Raw genomic sequence first — 23,629 nt, 5'->3', positions numbered from 1 at the left:
AGTTTCCTCCCATCATTACACTCAGCCTGAAGAGGTCCAGACCAAAAACGTCGCTAATCCATGTTCTGCAGAGATGCTGCCAGACCAGCACTCTTTGTGTCTTTTTTTGTAAACCAGCATCTGCAATTCCTGTGTCTCAACTCCATGGATTCCCACTCTTACTTTCCTGGAATCATAGTGAGAGTGTGGAAACAAGCCCCTCCGCCCAACTTGTCAGGGCAACGTGTCCAAACTACACTAGTCCCCACCTGCCTGCATTTGGCCCATATCCTTCTAAACCTGTCCTATCCATGTTCTGTTCCATTCATTCTTGTTCTGTTATCTCACGCCCTATTCCTCTCATTGCCCCAAACACACCCCTTTGTCCCTCTGCTACCGCGGCTGCCCCGCTTTGTGCCGCGGCTGCCCCTCTGTAGCTGCCCCGCTTTGTGCCGCGGCTGCCCCGCTTTGTGCCGCGGCTGCCCCGCTTTGTGCCCCTCTGTAGCTGCCCCGCTTTGTGCCGCGGCTGCCCCGCTTTGTGCCCCTCTGTAGCTGCCCCGCTTTGTGCCCCTCTGTAGCTGCCCCCCCCCGAATCCGACTCCCCGCGCGGCCGTCTCGCGGGTAAGGGCCAGGTGAAAGGTCGCAGTCAGGGCTGACGTCGGCTCGCCTCGCGTCCAATTGGCGAGGGCGATGCGGTGCGGACGCATCCCGGGCGACGGCGGCCAATGGTGGTGCGGTTTGTTGCGTGGTGCAGCTGGCGGTAATGTTGTGAGTTTCACTGGCGGTTGGATCCTCGGGCTCGGTGAGAAATCGAGAGCGGCTTCGACCCGAGGCCCACAAGCCGCCCCGCCCCGCCCTGCCCTGCTCCCGCCCCGCTGGGGCTATGGTGTTCCTCAAGCTCCGAGACCAGGTGAGCCTCTAGCCGCGCCGCGCACCGCGCACCTTGCTGCTGGCGGCAGGGCCGCTGCTGGGGCCTGGGGTGCCGGCCTGCCCGCCCGACTCGGGCCAGGTTGGCAACCGGTGACCGAGGCCAGAGTGCGGGGAGGAGGGAGAGTCAACAAACGGCCAGTGGGCCGGGCCGGGCAGGGCAGCTCCACGGGGGCCGGCTCTCCTCTCCTCCCGTCCCTCCCACCCACTACACCGGGATCAGGCTCGTCCCTTGGCTCCAGCGTTACTCGGGCTCGGCGAGATGCGCCGCTTCCTCCTCCGCAGCTCACCTGAACACGGCCTCCGTGCCCTCGATAGACCGGTGGGTGGGAAGTGGGTGTGTTTGGGGAGCTGGGTGTATCTGGGGAGCTGGGTGTGTCTGGCGACGGGTCGCCACGGACGCTTCTCTAGGGCTTTGTGACCCAATCCCTGTCCGACTCGACACTTTGTGCACGTGTTGAGTCCTGGGTTTGAGCGAGGTGTTTATTCCGGAGTGGAGAGGCTGCAGCCAGCAAGTGATGGATGAGGAACTACGCTGCCCTTTGGTGAGGTGCTAGAGGTCTGCGACGTGTTTACCTGTCCGTTGTCTATATCGAAAATAGTGGCGATTCCGTCTTGCCAAACTAAAATTAATGAAAACGTGGTTCGTTCGGCATGTTATTTACGGTCATAGATTGACCGCGATCTGCTCTTTAATAATCTGTACACAAAATCTCCGCATGATGAACAGCTATCTTATATGTCCCCTTAGACAAATATAGGGAACAGACAAGAGGGTGCGTGATAAACGAGGGATAATTGTTAGTTGATATCTTTCAACAAGTTTGATCCTCTCTCTGTATGACGGATATTGCCATTTGTTTTCCTTGTGTATAATTCCGATTTTCTTGTCACTTCTTTCCTCAAAAAAAATTAAACGCTAAGCAAACGAACTCCCTTTCTATCCCTAGATCTAATTTCTGCCTTAATCGCGATTTCACAATTGTCCTTCCTGGAACACATTACTTGAAACCTTACAATTGAGACTCCAATTTTGTCACATTTTCAGATTAGCTGTTGTCAAAGTTACTTACGTTAGTGACAATTATCCTTGTTCTCCTCCAACACCGCTCCACCTTTGTTCAGTTGAATGAGAGTACGATCACATTATTCATTCCAAATGCATTCCGTCTGAGCTTCTCTTCCTACTCAAGTCAAGAGAGTTTATTGTCATGTGTCCCAGATAGGACAATGAAATTCTTGCTTGCTGCTGTTATCTCTATGTCGCTCAGGCTTTATCATTCTTCCTTATAATTTCTCACTGGCAGCCTTCGTCATTTCATTTGACTTTCCAATTAGATAATGGTGTTACCAATTTTTGCTTCACTAGCACATTTCTTGAATTATATACAGCATGACAACATAGAAAATAGGTGCAGGAGTAGGCCATTCGGCCCATCGAGCCTGCACCGCCATTCGATATGATCATGGCTGATCATCCAACAGTATCCCATCCCTGCCTTCTCTCCATACCCCATGATCCCTTTAGCCACAAGGGCCACATCTAACTCCCTCTTAAATATAGCCAATGAACTGGCCTCAACTACCTTCTGTGGCAGAGAATTCCACAGATTCACCACCAAGAGGCTCTTTGGCCCAACTAGACAAATGACCAAAATATCCCATCCAAGCCAGCTCAATTTTCTCACCCCTGACACATATCCCTCTAATTTTTCCCACCCACATATCTGCCAAATGCATTTTGAATGTTCCCGCCTCAACTACTAAATCTGATAACTTGTTCTATATACCCACCACCCTCTGTGGAAATTTTTTCCCAGAAATTTCTATAAAATCTTTACCCTTAAACCAATGCCCTTTAGTTCTTGATTCCCCTACCCTATGGAAAAAGACGGCAATCACAATATCTAGTATCATGATTTTATTTACCTCGACAAGATCACCCTGATTTCCAAGGAATGAAGTGCTCGTCTGTCCAGTATCTTCCTTTAATTCATGCACTGGAGTCCTGGCACCATCCTTGTAAATCTTCCCTGCATTCTTTCCAACTTAATGGCATATTTCATTTTGCAGGGTGTCTAAAGCTGAACACATTACACACGTGCAACCTTGCAACGTCTTGTATGACTAACGTAATGTCCCAACTTCTATACTCATTTCCTTCACCGATGAAACACAATGCGTCAAGAGTCGTCTTCACTTCCCTTTCTACATGCAATGCTGCTTTCAAGGAACTATGAATTTGCACTCTTGACCCCCCCTGCTCACTTGCCCAGCCTATCAACATCCTGCTGAAATTCTCAACCACTATCTTTACTGTTTATGATACTGCGTATTTTGGTGTTATTTGCAAGCTTCCCAATCATGCCATGTGCATTCTCATCCAAATCATTGATATGAATAGCAAACAATAATGGATGCAGCATTGATTCTTGAGGCACACCTCTAGTCACATGCCTCCAGTCCAAAAAAACAACCTTTCACCACCACCCTGGTCATCCTATCATCAAGCTAATTCTATATCAGGTTAGCTAGCTCTCCCTGGATTCCATGCATTTGAACCTTTCAGAGCAGCCTAACATGTGGAACCTTAAGAAAGTCCTTGCTGAAGTCTGTATAGACTATAGAACTATGGCCCTCTGCTCCTCTACACTCTTGGTGACTTATTCAAAAAACTCAAATCAAATTCATGAGATGTGATCTCGCACCATAAAACAATGCTGACTATCCCTAATCAAACCCCGTCTTTCAAATGAACTCAGCTGTTTATATCTGACCTAAACCTCCTTTTTCATGACCGCGGCCTCAATTTCTCTCATCCAGAGTCATTCCCGCCTGCCTTGCCCTTCACTCTAAAGGGAACATGCGCACCTTGAACTCTCACCATCACACTTTCAAACACATCCCACTTTCTGGACTGAAGAAGTGTATCAACCCGAAACTTCACCTATTCCTTCTATCCAGAGATGGTGCCAATCCTGCTGAGATACTCCAGCATTTTGTGTATATCCAGTGTAATCCAGCATCTGCAGTTCCTTCCTACACCTTCTCATTTTCTAGACATTCTTTGCCCAAAAAAAAGCCTACTCTGATTATCTTTTGCCCGCATACAGCCCACTCCGATCAACTTTTATAAGTTCCTGTCTAATACCATCAAAGTTTGCCTTGCCCCAATTTAGATCTTTAGCTTGTGGGCTGCCCCTGTCCTTATGCATGACTATTTTAAAGCTAATGGAACTGTAGTATCAACCGCTAGAACCAAAATGCTCACCCACTGACACTTTAGTCACTTGCTCTGCCCAAACTCCTCTCCGAAGAGGAGTTTAAGCTTTGTCCTTTCCCTTATATGGTCCTCTTCATCTTCCCCAAGAAGTTTTTCTTGAACGTGCATTCTACCCCATCGAAGCCTTTGGCACTATGGCAGTCGCAGTCTATATTGGGAAATTAAAAATCCCCGACTATGGATGATCAGCCATGATCATATTGAATGACGGTGCAGGCTCAAAGGGCCGAATGGCCTACTCCTGCACCTATTTTCTATGTCTATGTTTCTATCATATTGGTCTTGCAACTGCCTGTAATCTCCTGGAATATTTGTTCCTCTTAATCTCCTTGACTATTTGGGGGCCTACAGTACAATCCCAACAAGGTGCTCGCCCCGTTTTTATTTCTTGGCTCCACCCTTATAGCCTCATGAAAGTAATATAATCTCGGACTACAGCAACAATGTTTTCCATAATCAATAAAGAAATGCCCCCTCCTCTCTTACCTTTACCTCTATCATGCTTGTTGCACCTGTACCCTGGAACATTGCATTTATAGTCCTGTCCCTCCCTTAGCCACGTTTATGGTTATTACGTCTCAATCATGTTCCTATCCACACCCTTAATACATCCGTGTTGCCTGTCAGACCTCTTGCATTGAAATAAATGCATTTTAATCCAACCGTCTTTTCTCGCTCCTTGCTGTGCTCCTGCCTATCCTTGCGACTGAATTTATTGTCAATACCTTCTGTATAGACTTCTAGCCACCCGCTTGCCTCACTACTTAATTTGATCCCATTCCCTTTGCCAATATAAATTAAATCTATCGTACGAGCTAACTTGCAGGCCAGGAAATTGGTTCCCCTGCAGTTCAGGTGCTTCCCGGCCCACTTATACAGTCACCTCTGTCGCAGAAAAGATCCCAGTGATCCCAAAATCTGAATCCCCTCAACTAATCACACATTCATCTGAGCTATCTTCCTATTCCTATCCTTACTGGCACCCCGAGACATCATGGACCCTATCACCAGGGAGGCAACACACCGTCCTGGAGTCCTGTTTGTTGCTGCAGAATCTTCTGTCTGTCCTTCCAAACGATAACGTCTCCTATCTATAGCCTTGTCTGACTTCACTCTCCCCTATTGTGCCTCAGAGCCAGGTGTGGTGGGCCACTTCACTAACTCCAATCTTCGAAGCCTTCAGTTTCTTGATCATATTTTCTTTTGTTTATATAATCAAAAAGCAAAATACTGTTGATGCTGGAAAAATTTGAGTTGAAACGTATTTAATCTGAAATATAGACTCCCTCCTTTGATGCCATCTAATCTGAGTACTTGCAGCATTTTCTGTTTTAATCTTTGTCTTAATTTGCTCCGATGAAGCATCTTCGTATATTATGCTATGTTTCATTGTGGGCCGAACAACCTGTTTGGTATACTGCTACATGCTATAATTTAAAGTTGTTGATATAAAACTTAATCAGCAGTATCGTTATTTTCATGATTAGGGCATTCCTAACAAGGTTAGCCTTTGTTCATCTCATGTTTCCCCTGAAAAGTGGTTAACCATTGCAGTTCTTTTGGTTGAGGTACTTTTACAGCCTTTTAGAAAGAGAGAACCAGGGTTTAGGTCTAGCGACAATGAGGAACTAATAACATTTTCCAAGTCAAGATTACGTGTGACTTTGTGGAAAATTTGTAGGGTATAATGTTCCCATTTGGCTGTTGTCCTTTGTGCTGGAGGGGACATGTTTGGGAGATGCTGCTGGAGTATTCCTGATGAATAACTGCAGACGTTGCAAGGATTCTAGTTGGTGGGTGATGATTCACAACTACTTTAGTCTTTTCTTTGATGCTCGCAAGCCGGGTTCACAAATATTCTTGGAGCCACCTCTTACCATGTACTTGTTGCCCACATTCAGTTTTGTCAAGATGTGGCAGGACAGTTAAGTTTTGTTTTCATCTGTTAGTTATGGGATTGCGTCATTCTGTGATTGTGTGGGTTTTGAGGTTTAAAAATGTTGTACTCCCGCATTGCAATTTTGCCATGTTCACACCTTATGTTTAGGCATACCTAGTGTTGTTACTGGCTTGTACCTCTCTGCTCTAAGATTAATCCATTGGTTTAATTTGAACACATTTTTATAAGCATTGGTAGTGGTCTTTTATTGTGTTGTGTACTGGGATACAGCAAAAAAAAACTTGCTTTAGGTGCAAAAGAGAAAATAAATAAAATGCAGAACATAGTGTTACGGCTACAGAGAAAGTGAAGATGCAGAAGACCACAATTAGGTAGATTAGAACATTTGTAAATGAGAGGTGCATCAAGAGTTCCTGAATGTGTGTTATAGTTCATAGTTTGTTTGAAGTTGTGTTTAATAGTCTGATGGCTGTGGGGAAGAGGCTGTTCCTGAACCTGGATGTTGCAGATTTCAGGCTCCTGTAGCTTCTACCTGATGACAGCGGAGAAATGAGTGTGTGACCAGGATGGTGTGGGTCCTTGATGATGCTGGCAGCCTTTTTGAGGCAGCGCCTGCGATAGACCCCCTCGATGGTAGGGAGGTCAGAGCCGATGATGGACTGGGCAGTATTTACAACTTTTTGCAGCCTTTTCCGCTCCTGGACGCTCAGGTTGCCGTTCCAAGCCACGATGCAACCGGTCAGCATGTTCTCTACTGTGCACATGTAGAAGTTCGAGAGAGTCCTCCTTGACCTGCCGACTCTCTGTAATCTTCTTAAGAAGTAGAGGCGCTGAATCAGGGCTCTCACTTAACTTTTTTTGCTAGGCACACAAAAATGCTGGAGAAACTCAACGGGTGCAGCAGCATCTATGGAGCAAAGGAAATAGGCAACGTTTCGGGCTATAACATACTATAACTATATAACTATAACTATAACACACATTTGGCCCGTAACGTTGCCTATTTCCTTCGCTCCATAGATGCTGCTGCACCTGCTGAGTTTCTCCAGCATTTTTGTGTACCTTCGATTTTCCAGCATCTGCAGTTCCTTCTTAAATAACTTTTTTTCCTGTTGCCAGCCGGGCGACCTTGGCAGCTTTTTAGGTTGCCAAATGACAGTTTAAGTGGTCATTAAGACGGTTTGCATGACGCGTGCGATAATGTGCTCGGACGAAGTGCGTAGATACCAGTCGGAATTATGCTCAATGAAGCATTCACATATTTCTGCTTCAAATAAAGTCACAAACTAAACATATTCACCAATCAAGACATGATATATCCCACAATGACATGCAGCAAAATTATAAGACAGTATCTCAACTCTTTTTACACATTGCAATTAATGCAATTTCTATTAGTTCTTTCCACTTCCAAACTAAAATGTGGTTGGATTATCTTGTCTTGTCAGCCACGGTTGCCTCCTACTCCCCTTAGAAGAAAGATTCTAAGGGGAGTAGGAGGCAACCATGGCTGACAAGAGAAGTTAGGTATAGAATAAAACTAAAAGAAAAGATGTATGACACAGCAAAGAGTAGCCGGAAGACAGAGGATTGGGAAACTTTCATAGGACAACAGAAGGAAACAAAGCAGGCAATACAGGCTGAAAAGATGAAGTACAAAGGGAAGCTGGCCAGGAATATAAAGAAGGACAGTAAAAGCTTCTTTAGATATGTTAAGGGAAAAAGAGTAGCAAAGTCAAATGTGGGTCCCTTGAAGGCAGACACGGGTGAAATTATTATGGGCAACAAGGAAATGGCAGAAGAGTTGAATAGGTACTTCGGATCTGTCTTCCCTAAAGAAGACACAAACAATCTCCCAGATGTACTGGAGGACAGAAGATCTAAGGGGGTAGAGGAACTGAAATACATTTTCATTAGGCAAGAAATAGTATTGGGTAGGCTAATGGGACAAAAGGATGATAAATCCCCTGGGCCTGGTGGTCTGCATCCCAGGGTCCTCAGGGAGGTGGCTCTAGAAATAGTGGACGCATTGGTGATTATTTTCCAATGTTCAATAGATTCAGGATCAGTTCCTGTGGATTGGAGGATAGCTAATGTTATCCCACTTTTCAAGAAAGGAGCGAGAGAGAAAACGGGGAATTACAGACCAGTTAGCCTGACTTCGGTGGTGGGAAAGATGCTGGAGTCAATTATTAAAGAGGTAATAATGGGGGATTTGGATAGCAGTAAAAGGATTAGTCCAAGTCAACATGGATTTATGAAAGGGAAATCATGCTTGACTAATCTGGAATTTCTTGAGGATGTGACAAGTAAAATGGATGAAGGGGTGCCAGTGGATGTAGTGTATCTAGACTTTCAGAAAGCCTTTGATAAGGTCCCGCATGGGAGACTGGTGACTAAAATTAGAACACATGGTATTGGGGGTAGGGTGTTGACATGGATAGAAAATTGGTTGGCTGACCGGAAGCAAAGAGTAGGAGTGAACGGGTCCTTTTCAGAATGGCAGGCTGTGGCGAGTGGAATGCCGCAAGGCTCGGTGTTGGGGCCGCAACTGTTTACCATATATATTAATTATTTGGAAGAGGGAATTAGAAGCAACACTAGCAAGTTTGGGGATGGCACAAAGCTGGGTGGCAGTGTGAACTGTGAAGAGGATGTTAGGAGGTTGCAGGGTGACCTGGACAGGTTGAGTGAGTGGGCAGATGCGTGGCAGATGCAGTATAATATAGATAGATGTGAGGTTATCCACTTTGGCGGCAAAAACAAGGGGGCAGATTATTATCTCAATGGGGTTAGGTTAGGTAAGGGGGAGGTGCAGCGAGTCCTGGGCGTCCTTGTAATCCGGTTACTGAAAGTTGGCTTACAGGTACAGCAGGCAGTGAAGAAAGCTAATGGAATGTTACCCTTCATAGCAAGAGGATTTCAGTATAGGAGTAAATAGGTTCTTCTGCAGTTGTATAGGACTCTGATGAGACCACATCTGAAGTATTGTGTACAGTTTTGGTCTCCTAATTTGAGGAAGGACATCCTTGTGATTGAGGCAGTGCAGCTTAGGTTCACGAGATTGATCCCTGGGATGGCGGGACTGTCATATGAGGAAAGATTGAAAAGACTAGGCTTGTATTCACTGGAGTTTAGAAGGATGAGGGGAAATCTTATAGAAACATAAAAGGAATGGACAAACTAGATGCAGGAAAAATGTTCCCAATGTGGGGCGAGTCCAGAACCAGGGGCCACAGTCTTAGAATAAAGGGGAGGTCATTTAAGACTGAGGTGAGAAAAAACTTTTTCACCCAGAGAGTTGTGAATTTATGGAATTCCCAGCCACAGAGGGCAGTGGAGGCCAAGTCACTGGATGGATTTAAGAGAGAGTTAGATAGAGCTCTAGGGGCTAGTGGAGTCAAGGGATATGGGGAGAAGGCAGACACGGGTTATTGATAGGGGACGATCAGCCATGATCACAATGAATGGCGGTGCTGGCTTAAAGGGCTGAATGGCCTCCTCCTGCACCTATTTTCTATGTTTCTATGTTTCTAAAATCACAGCCGTATGTGGCAGCGTATTTTTCTAAAATCAATATACAGAACAACAGGAAGTGCTCAAGATCAGACTTTTAGTAATATAGATTTGGATGACAACATGGTTAGTAAGTTTGTGGATGATGCCAATATTGGTGATGTAGTGGACATTGAGGAAGGTCCTTGATGAAGAACATTGATGAATTGGGGAAGATTTAAAAGGGACATGAGGGCCAAATATTTGACAAGGTTGGTTTGTATATGGAATGAGCTGCCAGAGGATGCTGTGGGTTGATACAACTAGAATGTTTAAACGTTATTTGGACAGATACATGGATAGAAAAGGTTTGGTGTATATAGGCCAATTACAGGCACATGAATACCTCTGACATCTTGAGCCAGAAACAAAGTACTTGAAGAACTCAGCGGGCTATTTTTCTTTCTTGTTGTTATTTTTTGTTTACTTACACACTTCCTCCTGACCCATTGCCCTTGCTTCCATTTTTTATTATTGCTCTTCTGGATTCTCCATCTCTTAATTAGCTGCTCTTTATTCCCCTCATGTCTAAAATGGATTATAAATGAAAAATAAACTTGCAAGTGTGCCCTTAAAATCACGTTAATATACATGATTAGCTCTAAAATAATTAGCGTGGCTGGAGCCCAGGAGGAGACCAAATAGCAGGTGACGTTACTCCCACTGTGAGCACCGTTTATTTACACAACTTAAAGTCATAATTTTATCGGGATTGGACAAGGTGTTTAAATTTGAGGGATGCAAAAGGTAAATATTTCAGTTGATAGGACACAAGAATGATCAATAAATGAGGTAAAAGGATTTATTATGCCAGTCCAGTTTTTATTTACTGGGTAACCATATAACCATATAACAATTACAGCACGGAAACAGGCCATCTCGGCCCTACAAGTCCGTGCCGAACAACTTTTTTCCCTTAGTCCCACCTGCCTGCACTCATACCATAACCCTCCATTCCCTTCTCATCCATATGCCTATCCAATTTATTTTTAAATGATACCAACGAACCTGCCGCCACCACTTCCACTGGAAGCTCATTCCACACCGCTACCACTCTCTGAGTAAAGAAGTTCCCCCTCATGTTACCCCAAAACTTCTGTCCCTTAATTCTGAAGTCATGTCCTCTTGTTTGAATCTTCCCTATTCTCAAAGGGAAAAGCTTGTCCACATCAACTCTGTCTATCCCTCTCATCATTTTAAAGACGTCTATCAAGTCCCCCCTTAACCTTCTGCGCTCCAGAGAATAAAGACCTAACTTATTCAACCTATCTCTAACTTAGTTGTTGAAACCCAGGCAACATTCTAGTAAATCTCCTCTGTACTCTCTCTATTTTGTTGACATCCTTCCTATAATTGGGCAACCAAAATTGTACACCATACTCCAGATTTGGTCTCACCAATGCCTTGTACAATTTTAACATTACATCCCAGCTTCTATACTCAATGCTCTGATTTATAAAGGCTAGCATACCAAAAGCTTTCTTTACCACCCTATCTATATGAGATTCCACCTTCAAGGAACTATGCACGGTTATTCCCAGATCCCTCTGTTCAACTGTATTCTTCAATTCCCTACCATTTACCAAGTACGTCCTATTTTGATTTGTCCTGCCAAGGTGTAGCACCTCACATTTATCAGCATTAAACTCCATCTGCCATCTTTCAGCCCATTTTTCCAAATGGCCTAAATCACTCTGTAGACTTTGGAAATCCTCTTCATTATCCACAACACCCCCTATCTTGGTATCATCTGCATACTTACTAATCCAATTTACCACCCCTTCATCCAGATCATTGATGTACATGACAAACAACAAAGGACCCAACACAGATCCCTGAGGCACCCCACTAGTCACCTGCCTCCAACCCGACAAACAGCCATCCACCATTACCCTCTGGCTTCTCCCATTCAGCCACTGTTGAATCCATCTTGCTATTCCTGCATTTATACCCAACAGTTGAACCTTCTTAACCAACCTTCCATGAGGAACCTTGTCAAAGGCCTTACTAAAGTCCATATGGACAACATCCACTGCTTTACCCTCGTCAATTTCCCTAGTAACCTCTTCAAAAAATTCAAGAAGATTAGTCAAACATGACCTTCCAGGCACAAATCCATGTTGACTGTTCCTAATCAGACCCTGTTTATCCAGATGCTTATATATATTATCTCTAAGTATCTTTTCCATTAATTTGCCCACCACTGAGGTCAAACTAACAGGTCTATAATTGCTAGGTTTACTCTTAGAACCCTTTTAAACAATGGAACAACATGCACAGTACGCCAATCCTCGGGGACTATTCCCGTTTCTAATGACATTTGAAATATTTCTGTCATAGCCCTGGCTATTTCTACACTAACTTCCCTCAATGTCCTAGGGAATATCCTGTCAGGACCTGGAGACTTATCCACTTTTATATTTTTCAAAAGTGTCAGTACTTCTTTTACTTTGAAACTCATAGTATACATAGCTACTCTACTAGTTTCCCTTACCTCACATAATTCAATATCCTTCTCCTTGGTGAATACCGAAGAAAAGAAATTGTTCAATATCTTCCCCATCTCTTTTGGCTCTGCAGATAGCTGTCCACTCTGTCTCTCCAATGGACCAATTTTATCCCTCGTTATCCTTTTGCTATTAATATAGCTGTAGAAACCCTTTGGATTTACTTTCACCTTGCTTGCCAAAGCAACCTCATATCTTCTTTTAGCTTTTCTAATTTCTTTCTTAAGATTCTTTTTACATTCCTTATACTCCTCAAGCACCTCATTTACTTCATGCTGCCTATAATTATTGTAGATCTCCCTCTTTTTCCGAACAAGATGTCCAATTTCCCTTGAAAATCAGGGCTCTTTCCAATTTTTACTGTTTCCTTTCAACCGAACAGGAACATAAAGATTCTGCACTCTTAAAATTTCCCCTTTAAATGTCCTCCATTTCTCTTCTACACCTTTCCCATAAAACAAAATGTCCCAGCTCACTCCTTTTAAATCATCTCGCATCTCATCAAAGTTAGCCTTTCTCCAATCAAAAATCTCAACCCTAGGTCCAGTTCTGACCTTCTCCATAATTATATTGAAACTAATGGTATTGTGATCATTGGACCCGAAGTGCTCCCCAACGCATACCTCCGCCACCTGTCCCGTCTCATTTCCTAACAGGAGGTCCAGCACTGCCCCTCCTCTAGTAGGTACCTCTATGTATTGCTGCAAAAAACTATCCTGCACACATTTTACAAACTCCAAACCATCCAGCCCATTTACAGAATGTGTTTCCCAGTCTATGTGTGGAAAGTTGAAATCTCCCACAATCACTACCTTGTGCTTACTACTAATATCTGCTATCTCCTTACATATTTGCTCTTCCAATTCTCGTTCCCCATTTGGCGGTCTATAATACACCCCTATAAGTGTTGCTACACCTTTCCCACTTCTCAGTTCCACCCAAATAGCCTCCCTAGATGAGCCCTCTAATCTATCCTGCCAAAGCACTGCTGTAATATCTTCCCTGACTAGCAATGCAACACCTCCACCTCTTGCCCCTCCAATTCTATCACACCTGAAGCAATGAAATCCTGGAATATTTAGTTTCCAACCACAGCCCTCCTGCAACCATGTTTCACTGATTGCCACAACATCATACTTCCAGGTGTCTATCCAGACTCTAAGCTCATCTACCTTTCTTACAATGCTCCTAGCATTAAAATATGCACATTTAAGAAACCCCCCGTCTCTTATTCTCTGTTTATTTCCTTTTTTTTCTTTCTCCTCTTGTGTCCGAGTGCTTCCCTTTTCTGCTTCCTGCCTCCCATTCTGTCCACTAGCTTTCTCTATTTGAGTGAAAATGCTACTTTGTTAACTACTAAACCAGGTTCGCTTCTTAATAAACAGACACCACACAAACTGTTTGGTAGACCAGTTCACAACTTTACTTATTATCGGCCGATGGAAGGGAGGGAGAACCCCAGTCAAGTGACCATTACAGACACTTGACCGTCCTCCGTTCACCTCACTGAACAACAGAATTACATTGCCTTAAATAGGGTTTTTTTGTCCCCTTAGCACATTTCACAGACATTAGTCATGGTCAGAGGTACAGGAAAAGGTTTCCACAGAATGCATCACATCAAAGGCCTTTTGTTTACATAGTACAAGATAACATTGGCCATTTGGTTTACGACATTTTATCTTCACTTCCCTGGTTCCTTTCTCGTCCTTCATAAACATTGGCTATTTGGATAATGCCATTTTATCTTCACAGAGATCACCCTAGCTCTTTCTCGCTGCTTCCTCTCTGTCATTTGGTCCCTCATAAACATAGGCCATTTGGTTTATGGCATCTTACTTCAAAGATGTGACTAGCTGTTTCTTTCTCTGTCACTTCCTCACTTGGGAGACAATGTTATAGGATTTATTATCCCACACACCCGAAACCTGAGGCAAGCCTAATTTGAGACTAAATATAAGCTGTAAGCTAGCCCAGAAACCTATTTAATATCTTTCTTATATTTTTAACTAAAATTCAGCTTCATCATTCCATCCTTTTATCAAAATTTTGATAACAACTACAGTCCTTGCTGAGTACATACGAAAGACCATAAGCATCTCTTCAGACAAATTAATAGTACACTAGTAACACAATCATTTCATAGTGGACAATCGTTCCACAAGTCCCTCCAAACATTTTAAATGGCCACCAACCTCCCCCGGACATGACACTAAGATACTACCATAGGACAGGAAAAGGATCATTAAAATTGCTCAGCCTTTATTCGGCTTCGCTTGGAATTCCCCGTGTGCTGGTGTAACTGGTTCATGCTTCTCTTGTGTGGCACTGCATTTGCAACATAACGATGCCCTGTCACAAATATACTGTTTCCTAAAAATACACCAGTGCCTTGGTTGTGGCAAAAACAGGTAGATTTAACTGGCCTTTGCAGACCTCTTACTGTCTGTAGTCAGGGTATCTTTGCTGCGCTTGTCATGTTTGACTTCAATCTTGTTTAAAAGGAGGTGTGTACCATCCTTTAAATGTGGGTTAGTCTGCAAGCTTGCCAGCCTGAAGAAAGTTCAGTCCATGTGGGCTGGGCCACCCCAGAATAAAGGGAGTATCAATAGCCCATCGTCCTTGTTTCCACAAACTGTTCACAGTCAATCAAATGTATCCAGCGACGATGATCTTCAATCTTTACAGCAGTTCATGTTGTTAGCAACACTTGGTTGTTCTTTTCAATACAGTCTCAATTTTTTCTTGTCCCAGCACCATCATCGTATAGCTTTTATGGCTTCCAGCAAAGCTCCTCCATCCTGAGAATGTAGATCTGGCAAGACATGGGTTAATTGCCGTCCATACATAATTAGTTAATTGCCCAGGGCCTGTAGGTGGCTTCCCCCCCACTCTCCAGGGGGTGGACAGCAGCTTTTCCTGTATCAATAAAAAGTTGTGAATCTTGTTCCCAGCTGAGTTTCTCCAGCACTTTTGTCTACATTTGATCCTCCAGAATCTCCAGTTCCTTCTTAACACTTCCCTGTGAATTTATTCTTTAATTCGATTATATCCGAAGAGGCTCTCTCCACCTGAATATTCAATTCTCCAAATATGTTCTCTTCCCCAATCTACTTCCCTCAAACCCCCTTTTGTAAGTCATAAGACAATTTTTTCATCTACCTAATTTCCCTCACACAGCACATGCTTCAACATCTTTTTGTTTGCTTGAAAACAGTAATCTTGCTTCATTTGCATTTTAAAAGACAACCTCTGTTATCATATCAAAACAATCTTTCCCAAAAGAACTCACTCAGAATCAGTGATCAATAATACATTTTCTTTTTCTCTGTAATTTTGACATTTCCAATCTCATTTAACACTTTAATTGGGATGAGTCTTTTTTAAACTTGGTTCAAAAGATTTATAATCAACCAACACATTTTATCATTCGAGTATAGCTCCGCCCCCCATTCATGCCTGTTTCTTAACGGAGCACACCATAAACTGTCTGTACCATTTGCATTTTAAAGGACAAACTTCTTAAAGCGACACACAACTTTGCTCATTGCTTCGAATTTCACACATTCCACATAAAAAACATTGTTTTACAAGCAGTACATATACAAAAACATTGTTTTACCAGCAGTATATAATTTCATCTTCAAAGACGTCTCTTTGTAATTTACTTTCCCTTTTTCTGACAAAACTTCTGTTTACCAAAATCTTGGTTACCTAAACCTAATTGGACATTGATCCAGATCATGATTAGTCAGACTCCCCTTGACTTTTCAGTCTCCCTAGCTCTTTCCTCGTTTCTCCATCAAATTTCCCTTCATCCCCAATTTTTTTATAACATAGTTGCCTGTCAGAAAAAGGATTTACCTCCGGGGTAATTTTGTTTTGCAATCCCCATTGACTCCTTCCACCATCCCAGATGCCTGTGGGTGGTGTACACAGTGAAATTGCAGTCGAATATTAAAATGTTCACATTTTTCCTTATTAATAGTGGTTAAAATGAGGACCATTGTCTGAACTTATGACATTAGGTAGGCCAAACCTGGGAATAACTTCTCTTAACAACAATGTTACCATAGTTTCAGCAGTATTATTAGTGGTTGGTAGAGCTTCCCTCCACCTGCTAAATAAATCTAAAATCACTAAGCAATATTTATAACACTGGGCCCTTGGTATTTCAATAAAATCAATCAGTATGCATTCTAACGATCGTAATGGTATTGGCGTCACCCCTGAGGGTATCTTAATTGATTTGCCTGGATTACTTTGTTGGCAAATTTTACATTCAGAGGCCTGCCACCACATTTCCTTTGTTATCCTATCATTCACTCCTTACCAGCATGGGTAAGACGAGTAAAAATGTATCGAATACACCAACTTGTCCAAGCGGGGTGTGCTGAATCAATGGCACAGCCCTCTTGTTTCCATAGTTATATTATATATAAGAGGCGTCCCTCTGTAATGTACATACCTCCCTCATGTTTGGCAGGACCGTTCTATTTGCTAGCATCTGTTTACGTGCTGTCACTACGCATTTGGATGTACAGGCTGCCCTGTTTGAATACACTATCAGCAACCTATTGCCTTTTGCTATAGGGTCCCCAGCACCAGTGTGTGCAGTACATTTAACAATGACCAGCTGTTCTGGTAGCATCAATGCGTTAAACAAATTACGCATAGAAAGGCATTCCTGTGCTCCCAATCCTGGGGAGCTTTGTAAGGTCAGAACTTCAAGGTATAGGGATGTTACTGACGGAACTGTCCCAGGTAAAGATGCCATTGCTACTGGTAGGGCATAGGGAGGTGGACATCTCCCAAAATTATCTAACTCCTCATCTTCACTACCAAATAGGGTCGTCGTGCCAGACATGAAGTCTCCTCCAGAGGATTTACCAGGACTGGGTTTATTTTTTACTAATCATCACCTGTTTCTCACCTCCTGTCTGTCTTTTAATTATTTCCTCTTGTTCCTCTGCCCACTGGCATTCTAGTTGCAATACGTTCCATCCTTTCCGAGTGCTATCCTCGTTTCTTAACTCTATACCCTTCTTACATACAGTATCCATCCAACTTCAAACTCTATACTCTCCTCATGCTTCTTCACTGCGTCTGCGTCCCATGTTTTAATTCCTTTCTTCCATTTCTTTCCTGCCTTCCTTTCCCATATAAATGTCTCTACATTCCATGTTCCCCCTACTGGCCAGGCTTCATCCCCTAACTGTTTGGTCAACTTGTAACTTAACATTCTAAATTTCTTATTATACCTAGGATTCAAATAACACATATGTTGGACTGTTATCCAGAGCATTCCCCATAGATAGATAGAGAGATAGAGAGAGAGAAAGCCTTACCTTTGTCTGTTTCTAAGAAAGCAGACTTCTTAATTCCGAATCGTTCCAAATATATCAACCAGGCCGACTCGCTACTCGAGACCCCAGTTTCTCAATTTGGCTGACTTTTTAACCCTTTAATATACGACCCAAGTGTCTCAACGAAGCAGACCCACTAACCGGGACCCCTGTTTCTCAACCTGGCAGACTTCTTAAATCTTTAATATACAACGCCACTTATTTCTGAATCCGACATCTCTTCAGATGTCTCAATAAGCCAGACGCACACCTCAACCCCCATTCAACCCGACAAATCACGGATGTCTTAACGAGGCCGATGAGCCCTTAGTAGAGAGAGATAAAAAAGAGAAAACAAAGAGAGATAGAAAGAGAAACCGCTCAAGTCCTTCTTAAAAATATACACAAGCCCTTCTCAAAAATACATGCACAATTCTGTCTTAAAAATACATACACAATCCCTTCTTAAAAAAAACATATAAAGCCCAACTGGTCTTACCTTTGTCTGTTTCTAAGAACCTCGGCAGGGAACCAATTCAATGTCTGCTGAAGGATCACAAACGTTCCCGGGAGTTTCTAGGGAGTCGGTCTTACAAGGGGGCCGATAGAGCTCAGTTATCTCCCTTCCAATCCCGGCAACCTCTGCAACCTCTTGCACAGTCAGCCGTTGATGTGGTCCCAGCGAGGCCTGCATAACTACGCCAATGAAAATGCTACTTTGTTAACTACTAAACCAGGTTCGCTTCTTAATAAACAGACACCACACAAACTGTTTGGCAGACCAGTTCACAACTTTACTTATTATCGGCCGATGGAAGGGAGGGAGAACCCCAGTCAAGTGACCATTACAGACACTTGACCGTCCTCCGTTCACCTCACTGAACAACAGAATTACATTGCCTTAAATAGGGTTTTTTTGTCCCCTTAGCACATTTCACAGACATTAGTCATGGTCAGAGGTACAGGAAAAGGTTTCCACAGAATGCATCACATCAAAGGCCTTTTGTTTACATAGTACAAGATAACATTGGCCATTTGGTTTACGACATTTTATCTTCACTTCCCTGGTTCCTTTCTCGTCCTTCATAAACATTGGCTATTTGGATAATGCCATTTTATCTTCACAGAGATCACCCTAGCTCTTTCTCGCTGCTTCCTCTCTGTCATTTGGTCCCTCATAAACATAGGCCATTTGGTTTATGGCATCTTACTTCAAAGATGTGACTAGCTGTTTCTTTCTCTGTCACTTCCTCACTTGGGAGACAATGTTATAGGATTTATTATCCCACACACCCGAAACCTGAGGCAAGCCTAATTTGAGACTAAATATAAGCTGTAAGCTAGCCCAGAAACCTATTTAATATCTTTCTTATATTTTTAACTAAAATTCAGCTTCATCATGAGTCCCTCGCCCCAACCATTCTAGTTTAAAGTCTCCCCAGTGGCCTTTGCAAATTTCCCCGCCTGGATATTGGTCCCCCTCGGGTTCAAGTGCAACCCATCCTTTCTGTACAGGTCCCACCTTCCCCAAAAGAAGTCCCAATGATCCAGAAACTTGAATCCCTGCTCTCTGCACCAGTCTTTCAGCCACGCATTTATCCTCCACCTCGCTCCATTCCTACTCTCACTGTCGCGTGGCACAGGCAGTAATCCTGAGATTGTTACCTTTTTGGTCCTTTTCCTTAACTCTCCTCCCAACTCCCTAAATCCTCCCTTCAGGACCTCTTCCCTTTTTTTAACCTATGTCATTGGTGACCTTCTGACCAATCTTGAGTCCTTGAAGCAAGACGAATGAAAATGTAAATTATTCCTGGGTTTCTTTTGTCATTAGCATAGCATTATCAGTGAAATAAAAACTCTTTTCTAGCTAGACCCTTTGGTCATAACAAGTATCACTGATCTTGAGGATATTTTTTTTTTTTTTAATTTTATTTTTTTTATTTTTTATTTTATTAGAAGTAAGTGCAATCATATGGCACCAAAGTGCCTAATATATATTTTCATAATACATTTTATGTACAACTTCTTTTTTTTTTGTTACATTGAAAAAAGATTAGAATAAGAAAAAGAAGTTAGATAGTAAAGGATAGAAAGATGTGAAATATATAGTGTGTGAAGAAAGAAAACGAGTAAATGAAGAAAGTTGAGAAAGAGAAAATAGAAAAAATAAAATAAAATAAAAAAAGGAGATCATTATTTATAATCTTGACCAACCCTCGTCCAGTCCTGAAACAGTTATATTTTACAATTGTGTTGCACCATATGATTCCAAAAAAACAACGAATGGAGACCAACTCGTTATGAATTGGTCTGATTTATCCATTAGGAGGAATCGCATTTCCTCAAGATGAGCGGTGTCCAACATACTTGCAATCCACATTTTAAGCGTTGGTATTGATGTACCCTTCCAAAATTTAAGTATTAATTTTTTTGCTATTATTAAACCATAGTTAAAGAATAGATTTTGAGATGTGTTCAATTTATTCCCATCTTCCATTACGCCAAATATAATCATTTCAGTATTAGGTTCCATTCTTGTCTTGAATAATTTTGTAAATATTTCAAAAATATAATTCCAAAATCTATAATGTTTTATGCAGGAAACTAAGGAGTGTGTTATAGTTGCATTTTGGGCTAGACATTTATCACAAGTGGCGGATATATTTGGATAAAATTTGTTCAATCTTGTTTTTGAATAATATAATCTATGTACAATTTTAAATTGAATTAGATTATAGAAACATAGAAACATAGAAATTAGGTGCAGGAGTAGGCCATTCGGCCCTTCGAGCATGCACCGCCATTCAATATGATCATGGCTGATCATCCAACTCAGTATCCCGTACCTGCCTTCTCTCCATACCCTCTGATCCCCTTAGCCACAAGGGCCACATCTAACTCCCTCTTAAATATAGCCAATGAACTGGCCTCGACTACCCTCTGTGGCAGAGAGTTCCAGAGATTCACCACTCTCTGTGTGAAAAAAGTTCTTCTCATCTCGGTTTTAAAGGATTTCCCCCTTATCCTTAAGCTGTGACACCTTGTCCTGGACTTCCCCAACATCGGGAGCAATCTTCCTGCATCTAGCCTGTCCAACCCCTTAAGAATTTTATAAGTTTCTATAAGATCCCCTCTCAATCTCCTAAATTCTAGAGAGTATAAATCAAGTCTATCCAGTCTTTCTTCATAAGACAGTCCTGACATCCCAGGAATCAGTCTGGTGAACCTTCTCTGCACTCCCTCTATGGCAATAATGTCCTTCCTCAGATTTGGAGACCAAAACTGTACGCAATACTCCAGGTGTGGTCTCACCAAGACCCTGTACAACTGCAGTAGAACCTCCCTGCTCCTATACTCAAATCCTTTTGCTATGAAAGCTAACATATCATTCGCTTTCTTCACTGCCTGCTGTACCTGCATGCCTACTTTCAATGACTGGTGTACCATGACACCCAGGTCTCGCTGCATCTCCCCTTTTCCTAGTCGGCCACCATTTAGATAATAGTCTGCTTTCCTGTTTTTGCCACCAAAATGGATAACCTCACATTTATCCACATTATACTGCATCTGCCAAACATTTGCCCACTCACCCAGCCTATCCAAGTCACCTTGCAGTCTCCTAGCATCCTCCTCACAGCTAACACTGCCCCCCAGCTTAGTGTTATCCGTAAACTTGGAGATATTGCCTTCAATTCCCTCATCCAGATCATTAATATATATTGTAAATAGCTGGGATCCCAGCACTGAGCCTTGCGGTACCCCACTAGTCACTGCCTGCCATTGTGAAAAGGACCCGTTTACTCCTACTCTTTGCTTCCTGTTTGCCAGCCAGTTCTCTATCCACATCAATACTGAACCCCCAATGCCGTGTGCTTTAAGTTTGTATACTAATCTCTTATGTGGGACCTTGCCGAAAGCCTTCTGGAAGTCCAGATACACCACATCCACTGGTTCTCCCCTATCCACGCTACTAGTTACATCCTCGAAAAATTCTATAAGATTCGTCAGACATGATTTACCTTTTGTAAATCCATGCTGACTTTGTCCAATGATTTCACCACTTTCCAAATGTGCTGCTATCCCATCTTTAATAACTGACTCTAGCAGTTTCCCCACTACCGATGTTAGACTAACTGGTCTGTAATTCCCCGTTTTCTCTCTCCCTCCCTTCTTAAAAAGTGGGGTTATGTTTGCTACCCGCCAATCCTCAGGAACTACTCCAGAATCTAAAGAGTTTTGAAAGATTATTACTAATGCATCCAATATTTCTGGAGCTACTTCCTTAAGTACTCTGGGATGCAGCCTATCTGGCCCTGGGGATTTATCGGCCTTTAATCCATTCAATTTACCCAACACCACTTCCCGGCTAACCTGGATTTCACTCAATTCCTCCAACTCCTTTGACCCGCGGTCCCCTGCTATTTCCGGCAGATTATTTATGTCTTCCTTAGTGAAGACGGAACCAAAGTAGTTATTCAATTGGTCCGCCATATCCTTGTTCCCCATGATCAACTCACCTGTTTCTGACTGCAAGGGACCTACATTTGTTTTAACTAATCTCTTTCTCTTCACATATCTATAAAAACTTTTAGAAACATAGACATAGAAACATAGAAATTAGGTGCAGGAGTAGGCCATTCGGCCCTTCGAGCCTGCACCGCCATTCAATATGATCATGGCTGATCATCCAACTCAGTATCCCGTACCTGCCTTCTCTCCATACCCTCTGATCCCCTTAGCCACAAGGGCCACATCTAACTCCCTCTTAAATATAGCCAATGAACTGGCCTCGACTACCCTCTGTGGCAGGGAGTTCCAGAGATTCACCACTCTCTGTGAAAAAAGTTCTTCTCATCTCGGTTTTAAAGGATTTCCCCCTTATCCTTAAGCTGTGACCCCTTGTCCTGGACTTCCCCAACATCGGGAGCAATCTTCCTGCATCTAGCCTGTCCAACCCCTTAAGAATTGCAGTCAGTTTTTATGTTCCCTGCCAGTTTTCTTTCATAATCTATTTTTCCTTTCCTAATTAAGCCCTTTGTCCTCCTCTGCTGGTCTCTGAATTTCTCCCAGTCCTCCGGTATGCTGCTTTTTCTGGCTAATTTGTACGCATCATCCTTCGCTTTGATACTATCCCTGATTTCCCTTGTTATCCACGGATGTACTACCTTCCCTGATTTATTCTTTTGCCAAACTGGGATGAACAATTTTTGTAGTTCATCCATGCAGTCTTTAAATGTCTTCCATTGCATATCCACCGTCAATCCTTTTAGAATTAATTGCCAGTCAATCTTGGCCAATTCACGTCTCATACCCTCAAAGTTACCTTTCTTTAAGTTCAGAACCATTGTTTCTGAATTAACAATGCCACTCTCCATCCTAATGAAGAACTCAACCATATTATGGTCACTCTTGCCCAAGGGGGCACGTACAACAAGACTGCTAACTAACCCTTCCTCATTACTCAATACCCAGTCTAAAATAGCCTGCTCTCTCGTTGGTTCCTCTACATGTTGATTTAGATAACTATCCCGCATACATTCCAAGAAATCCTCTTCCTCAGCACCCCTGCCAATTTGATTCACCCAATCTATATGTAGATTGAAGTCACCCATTATAACGGTTTTGCCTTTGTCGCACGCATTTCTAATTTCCTGTTTGATACCATCTCCAACTTCACTACTACTGTTAGGTGGCCTGTACACAACACCCACCAGCGTTTTCTGCCCCTTAGTGTTTCGCAGCTCTACCCATACCGATTCCACATCCTCCAAACTAATGTCCTTCCTTTCCATTGCGTTAATCTCCTCTCTAATCAGCAACGCTACCCCACCTCCTTTTCCTTTCTCTCTATCCCTCCTGAACATTGAATATCCCTCCCTGGATGTTCAGCTCCCAGCCTTGGTCACCCTGGAGCCATGTCTCCGTGATCCCAACTATATCATAGTCATTAATAGCTATCTGCACATTCAACTCATCCACCTTATTACGAATGCTCCTTGCATTGAGACACAAAGCCTTCAGGCTTGTTTTTACAACACTCTTACCCCTTATACAATTATGTTGAAAAGTGGCCCTGATTTTTGCCCTGGTTTTGTCTGCCTGCCACTTTTACTTTTCACCTTGCTACCTATTG

The 23,629-nt window shown here is 42.8% G+C and overlaps 1 protein-coding gene across 2 annotated transcripts in view; it reads left to right on the top strand.

Moving 5' to 3' along the window:
- Positions 1-693: 693 nt before the first annotated feature.
- ankrd28 (ankyrin repeat domain 28) overlaps positions 694-23,629 on the top strand; it is a 210,697-nt gene continuing 187,761 nt past the window's right edge. Inside the window, exon 1 of one of the 2 annotated variants that reach the window (XM_033050790.1) lies at positions 694-889. In XM_033050790.1, coding sequence (XP_032906681.1) covers positions 863-889 — 27 coding nt within the window. In that variant the 5' untranslated portion in view covers positions 694-862. The remainder of the gene's footprint in view (positions 890-23,629) is intronic. The other variant, XM_033050808.1, reaches the window with a different exon arrangement.

This window comes from Amblyraja radiata, chromosome 2 (assembly GCF_010909765.2).
Source record: "Amblyraja radiata isolate CabotCenter1 chromosome 2, sAmbRad1.1.pri, whole genome shotgun sequence".
Lineage (NCBI taxonomy): Eukaryota > Metazoa > Chordata > Chondrichthyes > Rajiformes > Rajidae > Amblyraja > Amblyraja radiata.
The sequence above is the reverse complement of the archived record's forward strand: the minus strand, read 5'-3'. Positions and strand labels throughout refer to the sequence as shown.